At 34.4% G+C, this 11865-nt stretch overlaps 2 protein-coding genes across 5 annotated transcripts in view; one reads left to right on the plus strand and one right to left on the minus strand.

Annotated features, from left to right (window-relative positions):
• The window catches only part of 5-ht7 (5-hydroxytryptamine receptor 7), a 114392-nt gene extending 103885 nt beyond the window's left edge, over positions 1 to 10507 (plus strand). For all 4 annotated transcript variants that reach the window (XM_083037074.1, XM_083037081.1, XM_083037077.1 and 1 more), the window contains one exon: positions 2922 to 10507. In XM_083037074.1, coding sequence (XP_082893200.1) covers positions 2922 to 3617 — 696 coding nt within the window. In that variant the 3' untranslated portion in view covers positions 3618 to 10507. The remainder of the gene's footprint in view (positions 1 to 2921) is intronic.
• LOC145935620 (uncharacterized) overlaps positions 1 to 11865 on the minus strand; it is a 39525-nt gene that overhangs the window by 22953 nt on the left and 4707 nt on the right. The gene's annotated exons all lie outside the window — the stretch shown is intronic.

Consider the following 11865-nt stretch of genomic DNA (forward strand, 5'->3'; position numbering starts at 1 on the left):
TATTACAAATTCATACGACGACGATGCCTTGTAACAAATTGCGAATTCTTATTCCGTCGCAGAATTGTAGCAACTTGCTGTTTGTGATAAACTGCTCTAATCAATGGCTCTTTAACAGTGAAGATATTTAAGTATAATTCCGAGTTAGCTAGTCATTATAAAAGACTAAAGACAAATAAAAAGTTTGTCGAACGGCAAAGCGTCCTCCGTTGTTAATCTTTTTCAAAAAGAAATACTGAGCTTGTCTTTCATAATTATAAAAAAATCTTCTTACGTTTATAATGCATTATAATTACATTAATTATTATCTAAAATGAAAAAAATGAAGAATATATTAAATTTTATATACAAGAGACTATAATAAATTATAAAATTCTATAATATGCAAAGTTCTATAAGTTGTAAAACTCTAAAGTTGTAAAGAAAGTAAAGTTTCTATTTTATCCCACACACATAAAAATATTATTTTTATTATATCAAAAAATTATTAAAAATAATTTAATTTCTAACGAGAAAGAATAGTGCATTTTAAAACTATATTTGGTTACTCGTGAAATATTTGCGTTTTGTTTCAAAGAATTTATCTCGGAACAAATAATAAATGAGATGAATATGGATATGGCGATTGGAACTGCGCACGAAATATTTTCTAAAATTGGAACTGAAGGAGAGATATTTCGGTCGTAAAAATGAATCGTAAAGCCAAGTTTAAATTTTTCTTCATCGGGGATACGAGATCACTAGGAGGTCACGAAGAATTTCGTATTTTCCCGAGCACCTTCCTTCTCTCCGCGTCTTAAAACCACGAGAATTTCCACTTCTCAATTATCCCTAAGTGTCATCTACATTCCTGAGGTCGGACCACTCGGTCGGAAGACTCATCTGCATTTTGACTTAGTTACATAACGCGTTTCTTTGCCGCTTCACTTCCGCCGCGGCCGGTGTGCCGTGAATTTACATTGGTGCTTGCAAAAACAAAATATACATCGGTGCCAGACGACGTGTTCTCTCTTCGTCGCGTAACTCTCAACAGAATAATTTCTCGACCCTCTTACTTTTTCAACGAGGGAGAAAATCAATGGAAATCGCATACGTTTGATCATTTAAACATAAAAGCGACCAAAATCAGCCGCGCTAAAGTGGCTGTCACTCTAGTGGTCTCATTTGCCTAATGTCTGAAGATTGCGTTCTATGTAAATACGGTTGAAACTCAACCGTGAAAGAATCGCAAATGTATTTTTGCTTCACCTCTGAGAGAAATTATTGTATTTTCTATTTTTTTTAATTTATAAGAGATACGCGATTTTCAAAGAATGATTTTTCGTGTGTATGCGAATTAGCTGCTACATTCTGTACAAAGTATGGCATTCGTATGGCATCTTTTGTGAGAAAATTCCACAAAGAAGTTCCTCTTTGAAAGGATTCTCGCAGGTGTAGAAATATCTCGCGCGCGCGAAGAACATTCCACAAATGGCGTGGAGAATGATTCAATACTTATCGCGCATCCGGGCTTTCTTTCACGCAGAGATGCATCGTGCGAAGTGCGTTAAGATACCGCGAACAAAATTGAAGAGACTCTCTATCTCCGAATATAACCAATATAATATATCTGCCAAGAAATGTAACGTCGTTCGCAAGGAATGTTATTTCGATCGACATTAAATTTCAGTGTGAATTATAAAGAAATATACAAGTATTTCGAAAAATTATATTTAAAAAAAAATGATAAGAAATAAATATTATTTGTATCCTACTGACGATATATATATATACATATAAACAGAAACCTGTGTTTTGTTCCCTTTTTAATTAAAAAAATTTAATTGAAAAATTCTTAAAACATATTTAATCCATTTTGTGATTTTTATAACTGCACGATTTTGAAATATAATAAAAGATATCTTGCTCTCGTACGTTTACTATTGCGGTTTCATCATTAATTGCATCTATCTCTCTCTAACTGTGTAATTACATTATTATTTATCTATATCATTGATTATACAATATTATACAATTATATTATTAATTGTTAATTATGCGTAATGCGTAATAATATCAATGTTAAATAAAATTTAATTTATATTATCACACTTAATTTTAATCATTATTCTAAAAAAATTAATTATAAAATTTCGTAGAAAAGTTCACGCAATAAAGACCACGTTCTTTTGTGTGAAAGAACAGAGAGAAAGAGAAAGAGAGAGAACTTTTTCATAACTTTTTTTATAAAAATCCATTAACATGTGGTCTCTATACATTCCCAATGATGTCTATTATGTGCACTTTGACAAAGGTCCATTGTGTGTGAACGTATGCGTTTTTCTATTGGCATAACACTTGTACGCGTTATGTCCACATCAGTGGAACACCGACGAATGAGTCGGACAGCGATATATAAAGTCGGCGGCGCGCCTTTGATAGACTCCCTCTACTGAAACCCTCGACGACAAAAAAACCATCAGTTTTGGACCGATTTATATCCGATGCAAATCGCGTGCTATTAGATAATGTGTTATTCACGCTAAATCAGAATTATTAATAGAAATTTTATCATATTATGATAGTTAAAAATAATTATTTTACTGCATTTTTTGAGTTCATAAATATAATTAATTAAATGTAAAAAAATAAATATGTTTTTGCAACGCAGATAACAGATATTAGTTTTTTCTAAATAACTCAATTCTAAATAATTTCAAATAATAATCTTTTAAAAAATTATTCAGTGGAAAAATATTCAGAAATATCTGTCATCTGCATGGAGTTTTAACTCTCAACTGAATGTGTGTATAAGGCGACAGGAATAATATTTTCTAAAAGTAGACCTCGCATGCCGAAAATCACACAATTGACACTAGAATATTTTCTTTTTTCCTTTTAACGTCGACATAAATAACGTTCGCCGGATTTTTCTGTTACAGTGCAGCGGACATGCAGTTCGATGCTTTGCCGGCGGGCCGCGCAAGAGCAACGAGTCGCAGTGCCCGATGCTGCAGAGGATCGAGAAGCCGGTGCTATCGACGGCGACAACACCTTCGATGACGTCGTCGACGACGAAGCAAATGACGACGACGACGACGCTCGTGCGCAATCACCTGAACAGCACATGTAGCGTCACAAACTCGCCGCATCAGAAGAAGCTGCGCTTTCATCTGGCGAAGGAGCGAAAAGCCAGCACCACCCTGGGCATCATCATGGGCGCGTTCATCGGTTGCTGGTTGCCATTCTTCGTGCTGGCGCTGGTCAGACCATTCCTCCAGGACCAGGACGCCATTCCGGCTTTCCTCTCGGGTCTCTTCCTCTGGCTCGGCTATTGCAACAGTCTGCTGAACCCGATCATCTACGCGATCCTCAACAAGGACTTCCGCAAGCCTTTCCGCGAGATACTCTTCTTCCGCTGCAGCAATCTCAATCATATGATGCGCGAGGAATTCTATCAGAGCCAGTATGGCGATCCGGTTAATAACTACGAGATCAAGGCCGCCTGCAGCGGATATGGCTACGGCGGTGGCGGAGGTGCGGAAAGCGCCGAGAGCGCGGAGCACTACGACGACGGCAATCAGGGCGTCGTCGAGTCGGTGGACATCGTCGGGGCACCCGACGAGAGCTTCCTATGATCCGAGGAGCATTCCTCGTCGATCGTCGAGGATTGTAATATTCGACGGAAACCGCCGTCCTGCTGCATCGAGCCCCTCCATGTCGCCGTCGATCTCACCGGCACACAAAACGAGATTCTTTTGTGATCGATCGCGATCGATGAGGATCGCGGGGACGATGTCGCGCGTCATCGTCGTCGTCCCGAGAGGCTGACGGGACGGTTTTCATTCCGCGATCGCGTGACGAGCGCGTCGCGCAAGGACGTCTCTCGAGAGATCCTTCTATAATTCGATCTACAGCGCTGGACCGCTTGTGTGATCTTAACGTTGTTAACAGACCGGCCGAGAGAGAAAGAGAGAGGTAGATATAGCTTTATTGTGCGCGATGACGATCGCGCTGATAAATTCAAAACCTCATGTAAGAACTGACAGTGTGTGACTCGTCGAGGTCGAGGAGCGATTTCCGGTCGCGAGAAAAATATTCTCGTTAAATTTCATTGATTTAAACTCGAATTTATTCGCACCGAAGGTAATTGAAGAGCTTATTTTCATATGATCTTAAATTCATACTTTTTAAAAAAATGAAAATATATATGATGTGTTATGAAAAACTCATACAAATTCATAAATACATTTAAAGCTCATACATTTATGAAATATTTTATTGTTATTTAAAAGTGAAGAATTTAAATGTGATTCCCAAATAAGCTCTTCAATATAAAAAAAAAAAACATATAAATAATCTGTGAATTAAACAATCGAATGAAAAAAAAAAGTGTAAAAAGCTATTATTAAGTACTCTTTAGACAATCTATAATTCGCGATAGAATGCGGGAGATACAATTTTTTACGTGCCGTGTATCATGATATGTTTTTTAAATATATGATGTATGAATGTGTTCAGATTCTTCAAACGTTTCTCTGAATTAAATATAATTCTGTTGCGAGTTACAAAGATCGCTCAAAGTGCGCTTTATATATGATTCTAGTTGAAATTATAATATAATTATGACACACGAATCACACGTGATTAATTCAACAAAAAAAAAACACATTATTTGTAAAACGACATCTCCCGCTTTTTGATTTCTTGAACCGCAAGTAATTTACGATGTAACGTGCAACTGTTCGACAGAATCGTCGAAATCCGTTGTTCTCACATTGACATAAAAGAGAAAAAGATCGTTAAGGTCGAGCAAACACGAGTTCTGCGAGCAGATGGTGCGCAATAAAATGTGACAATTAATCGTTACGAGAAATTGTAATTATATCTCGGGAAAGAAAATAAAAGAGGTTTAACGCGCGATAGATGGGGATATTATCGTCGGGGAACGCGTTCTCGCGTATATAAAGATTTATGCAATAAAGATTTACGATGTGGAAATCGCGGTCACCATGTTATGCGAATCTCGTCAGTTGTAATAATCCCACATAAATTCCAGTAAAACAAACATATCGATGTCAAATGTCAAACAATAGAAATTTTATTTGCGTCATTTTAATTATTTATTTATTTATTTATTTATTTATTCGCCAATTGAACGGTTCCAATTTTATAAGAGTACAAATAATATAAAATATAAAGATTATAATTATTGATTATAATATTTTATAATTTCTATTAGTTTATTTTCCCATCTCTTTCTCTTCAATTTCGTAATTAAGGATTGGAATAAATAAAGGATTATAAAAAGATCATGATTTTCAATCTATTTTCAGTCTCGTTTCTTCTCTCTCGATTAAGATATATTGACGATATGATTATATCGATTGCATTTATATTTACCAGCAAATATTGGACCAGCTAAATTAATACGCGAAAATGCTAAAATAACTATATAATTATATTATAACCAGTCAACCGTACAAAACCGTAATTTTTAGAACAAAGTCAACGATCCAATAAACCGAGGAAATTGATTGATTCGTATAAACATTGCGCAACTTGGATGCGGACAAACGATCGCGCAAACAATCGCGTCGTACTGGACAATCAAAGAAGAAAAAGGGGTTGGAGGGATGGGGGAATAGAGAAGGGACCTGTTCGTATATCCGAACTCGAATTTTATTCTCCACGGAGACGCCAACGAAACGACGACAGCGAGCGAGATTGAATTTTCTACATTGTCATCGTTGCTGACAATCGATAACCGAAGCTTCGGACTCCAATATGGCCAGAGAGATAGATAGATAGAAGGAGTAGAAGTAGGTAGAAAGAAAGAGAGAGAAAATCTGTGCTCTCTATGTATATTTGTCACGTGGTCCGGTGAAATAAAAGCACCACAAAGGAAATTGCATTAAAAGTTCGCGTCGCGAAAGGATGTGATGTGTTCTCCCGAGAAGTTCGCGGTCGTTTACTACAATCAATTTAATCGCTGACTTGGAAAATACAATCGGTTACTACCGAGTTACTCGGTATATAATACGGAGTAGCGAAGCTATCCAGACAAAGACTCTCTAATGTATTTCCCACTGATTCCTTTGTGGTGTTCCCATTTCGTTAAACGGAAAAATAAAGAGTAATCGAGCAGCGTCAACAATCATAAATTGTTCCTATTTAAATGGTATATAGAAGTGAGATTACATTTTCTCTCAGAGTTTCCTCGACCTTCGCAAACCACTCTATTTAATAAAAGCAACTGTTGAAAAAAATTAAACCGACAGAACTTAATTGCGTGCTATGTTATCGAGATATTTCCGAGAATTATCCGTTTATACAACAGGCGAGATTGTCTAATAAAAAAAAAAGATTATAAAATTAATATTTTATGTTAAAATAGATTTTATAATGTTGCCTATTCTATTTCTCATTCTTAAACATAAATTATACCGAGCCATTGAAAAATTGCGTTATTATTACAAATATATAATCTTCTTTATAAAATTTATAAAATTAAAATATATATATTAGAGCAACAGTCCGAAGCAATCATAAATATTTACAATGATCCAAAAAAGATATGGGCATACCGTATTCTTCATCAAACAATTTTATACGAAAAGAAAAAACATTGCTAAAAATTGTATCATTTGTAATATTTATTTGTAATATAGAAATTAATTATGTTATTATAGAAAGATAAGTGGCTTTTAGTTATTTTATTCTTTATATTTTTTTTTCTATAAAGAAAAATTATTAATTTTGCTAGAAAGAAATACTTTGCAGCAATATTTTTTTTTCTCATATAAGATTATCCCAAAAGATAAAGTATGCAAATATCTTTTTATCTATACATACATGCATATGTTTTTCTTTATTATTTATAAGTTAACAAGTTTATCCGTCACACATGTGAAAAATGAGAAAATCGGCATTCAATAATCTCGTTCCAAACAATAGGGTGCTCCGAAAAGCCTAGCACGCTTATACTGTGTGTGTTTACCCTATTTTGGGTACAATCGAGAGTGTTCGCTGAAAGAGGCGAAGGAGCTACAAGGACAGAGGAATGAAAGAGAGGGCAAATTCCTTTGAAAACATTGATCCAAGTTATGCGAAGCGACAAGGTGCCGAACCGCTCGAAATGCATTATATTGTACGAGGTAACTCGCATCGAAGCCGCAACAAACGTGTGTGTCTACGCGTGTATGCGTGCACGTGTATGTATGTGTGTATATACGTGTGTATATACGTGTGTATATACGTGTGTATCGATAGATGGATATAGCGCGGTGGCGAGTCTTGCGTGTAGGCAAGACGGCAGCAATGAAATTTGCAAGACATTACGAGTAGTTAGAGCTAGTTTGATTTTGATTGGGGTCGAATCAAGTCCTGAAATCCGACGCAAAATCTCAAGTCGAACGTCCCGGCTCGCGAGCAGTTGGCTCACGATAAATTCGAGACTCGCGTAATCACGATCGTGCGGCACGCGAGTGTTTTCTCGCGATAATCGCCACGCCAGATCGACGTGGATAAGCCAAGGCCAATATCGAAATTGCACGGGCCGTAGGAGAGAACGAGGGTTTAATTTGATTTTTTTTTTAGAGAGGTAACGAGATAACGACGGGCGACACTATCCAAAATTCCACGCGATCGATCGAAGTTGGAATCGTTCACGATGTACCAAAAGCGCGAAAGCTTTTCCTGACTCTCTCATTTTCAAATTGTATCTTCATAGATACGTGTGTTGAGGAAGCCATTTGAACGTTTTGTCACTTAACATGTTGTCTGTCATGTGCATAATATTGATGTCAAACTTTAAAAATACACACATTAATTAATGTTAAATTAATACGCATGGCCTGACGCGCACAAATAAATTCTCTCTTTCTCTCCCTCCCTTTCTCTTTCTCTCTTTTTCCTATCTGTATTTCTAAGAATAATATTTCAACAATTTTTGTGATAACTATACATATATAAAGCAAGAAATATTAATAACAAATCTATAATAGAATAGAAATATTTCTTATTGGCTTTGGATTGAATTATCACTTTAGGCGTTGACAGTCAACGTGTTAAATTTATCAAATTATCTTAAGAATCTTAAATTTCTTGTGTTAAGATATAATGCGTCAGATTGCAAAATCGCGTTACTTAAAATTATTTAGAAAATGAGAGGAAATCGATACTCTTCCGAGATTTAAAAAAAAACACACAATACCTACAATAATTAGCGAAATTGATTAAATGCTTTTAAAATTTCAAAAACATTATTAATTAAAAGATAAAATTGTTATAAGAATATATCTCTAATTATTGAATCTAATATATATTGATTTAGAAATATTATTTGCATTCTTTTCACAACGTACAATCTGCAAAAATTTCTTTTTATATTCGTGTGCCACTTAAAAAAAAATGTTATGGAATTTTCGAAGCGTTTCATCAATTTCGCGCATAAATGCATATAACGCGCCTATATGCTTTATCTCTTCACAGCAACGTCCCACGTCATACGTGAAATATAAATATAAATGATATAAGTATCTCTCTTTATATATCGTGTGAAATACACTTGGTGCTAAAACAAATCTTTCCAACTCTAACGGCAATAGATATACGTAACGAGGTAACTTTACTAATCATGTAAGCCACGTTTCGAGCGTGATATATGCTACACATTCCATTGCGCATTAAACTACTGTCATTTGCAGTCATGTGAGGGGACCTATCACTAGCTAGACAATCCTAAATGTTTGTTAAGCAACCTATTTGTATCGTAAATCAAAAATGTATTAAAGGATCAGAATATCAGAGAAGATGTCGAATTATCATAATTTCGAGAATTCGTGTCGGTGGGCCTCTTAATTCTTTTTGAATAAGCAAAGCTTATTTTTTTATTTTGACAATATTTTTAATCTTATTTTTTTCTAAAAATTAATGTTCTATATAAACTCTAACAATAAATTCTCATTAATTGTCTTATTAAATTAAATTTAATATTTAAATGTGTAATAATGAAATCAATCTTAATTACAATAATAATCTGAATTAATTTAGAAAATTAATATACGAATTTAAACAAAAGGCGAAAATATAAAGATTTCCGCGCTAATTGTAAGCTTAATCACTTTTTCAAAACTCACAATGGGGTGCGATTTATATCAATCGTGTTAATTAGCAGAGACGTAAATGTGATAACTCTTCACGGTATAATAACGAGCTTTCGTTATTCATTGCTCGTTCCATTCTTGAACGAAAAATCAAAAAGAGAAGCGCAACGCGATAAAACTACATCGCGCGAAAGGGCTTAATACGATTAAGGGATCGACAGACAGAAAAAAAAGAATCGAAAATCCGCACATGCATGCGCGAGACGCACAGACGCGACATCGCGGGAAAAATTTATATGTTCACTTGAAAAAAAAGAAAAAAAAGTAAAATGTTCGATGTATATAATTCATAACGTAATAGTCATGAATCATCGTCGGCGAAACATATGTGTACAATCATTATGAACGTAGAGATGAGAATTTGGGGAGAGAGGCTAGGGAAACTAACGCGCGACATTTCCTCTTTAAAACAAGTTGTTACGCGAATAAAGTGTCACAATTATATATATAAATGATAAATGCAGTAATCAAGATGCATCATCGATGTCGTCGTCTAGCTCCCCGAAATACGATGTTTAGGAATAAATGTATATGCGTATTAATACGTTGAGAGAGAACGAATGTCGAACGAATGAAGCGAATGTCTTCTGAGAGCTTTACTCTCGATAGCGATAGTAAAATTTCAGAAAAAAATAATTGGGGGAATCACTCTCAATATTCTGTGATTCCTGAGATTTACTCTAAATCTCGTCTTCGAAAATAGAAAATGCAGAGTACTGATCTTTTAATAAAGAGAAAAGGAGCTTATATCTATCGAAAAATGTATCATTAGAATTTGATCTGGAGGAGCGAGGGCCCTGCGTACGATTATTAATAAATTAACAATCATTATTATGATTAATAATAAACAAGACGACGCATATCCGTTCAAAATGAGTTGTATCCAAAAGATTTGATAATATTGATGGGACACGTGAATTTTACACGATAGAAACATAATTTTATCGAGATATTTTTGATACTAGAGGAATTTCATTATTTTTCCGCTTCAGATTATATAACAAAAATGATAAGTTTTAGTTTTTTAATATGAGCGAATCATAAAGAAGATGGTACTTTATGCGTAACACAATCGATTACTTTTTCTTCTTAGATCGAAATCTAAACGAATATCGTAATAAATATAATTCTCTGGTATATATAACTGAGCACACACGCAGTCAACGTAACACACACTCTTTACTCTGTACATAGTAGATCGTAAACTTTTTATGTATGACCTCGAACTCAAAATCGTATGCTAGCGCATAATCATAAATCGACGAACGAAATTACGAACATTCTAAAATAAATATCATGATGACAGAATGCGAGAACGATCATCTGACATTTCCACTTATTGTTAGCCTAGTTTCATTTCACCCTTTTCGATCCACACAAACAAGCAATATAGGTATCAAATCGGTATTTTCTAAAATTATTATTATTGCGTCTCTTTTCTGTACATATATGTAATAAGAAATTAAGTTGTCATTTTGTATATATCTTGCAAAAATTCATTGTAATTACGTATTTTCCAGCAAATCAAGAAAATGTATTTTCATAAAAATGTTTAAAGTTCAGAAGAATTCAAAATTTTAAAAATTTTAATCGACGAAAAAAGATAAGTATATGCATATTAATTTTTATATCAAAAATTTTCTTTTCACTTAAAAGTATCTTTTCTTTACAAAAATATCTTTCTTTTACAGATTAAAAAATAGGAGAAAGGAAAAGCTTTTTCCTTTTCCCTTCCTTCCTTTTCCATTATTGCTTTACAGTTGCAAATCTATTAAATATTTACATAAATTGTATTCATAAGGTGTATTCATAAGGTGCTTTTACATGGTAGCATCGAGCGTCGAGCATCTGCGAAGAAACGCGTTTCTTAAAGAAATGCTTGACGCTTGATGCTACCATGTAAAAGCACCTTAACATGGAATGAGTTTTCCCTCAGGATTACGTTCCAAAATTTACTCCTTGGAGTAGAGTAGCTTATTTGTGACCAATCAGAACAAAGAAATTTGTGTTTCTTTTGACCTAATTGGTCAATCAAAGACTACTCTGCTCCAAGAAGTAAATTTTGGATCGTAGCCCAGAAGGATACCCCCCACTATCTTATAAGCAGTCTATCAGAGTCTCTTTTAATGTTTATAGTCATAACGAAGGAACATAATCGAAAGTTCACAACGAAGGAGGAGCCTGTCGTTGGAGCATATATAAATTTATAATTATAAAGGTACGTTATATTACGAAATGTCTAATAAAGCAACAATACAAGAATCCGCGTCTAGGTTTCGGAGATGTGGATCGGAGAAGAATTCAACGAGCATATAAGCACGTGGAATCTCGCGAGAAAGCGAGATCGCAGACCTTCTGCATTAATCGAAGATTAGAAGATAAGTCGGTACCCGCCAGTGCTAGTTCACAATCCAGTAAGTTAACGAAGAGCTCCTAATTGTTTAAAGCAACTGTTTTTTTTAACATACTAATAAATGTTGATCATTTAACATGGGAACATCCTGTATATATTAAAAGTGATAGATATCTTTCCTTTTCTTAACTTATTTATATTCATGGTAATTTATAGTTAATACAATATTAAATTAACTAATAATAAGCAAAAAATACTTACAAATGAATTTACTAATCACATGTTAAATCTTTTTTAATGTTTAGAATACTTAGGGCCACTTCGATCAACTCTGATTAACTTTAATCGACGATTAAACTATATCTT

This window comes from Prenolepis imparis, unplaced genomic scaffold (assembly GCF_030444845.1).
Source record: "Prenolepis imparis isolate NDT839.2.m4 unplaced genomic scaffold, iyPreImpa1.0 SCAF_1, whole genome shotgun sequence".
NCBI classification, from domain to species: domain Eukaryota; kingdom Metazoa; phylum Arthropoda; class Insecta; order Hymenoptera; family Formicidae; genus Prenolepis; species Prenolepis imparis.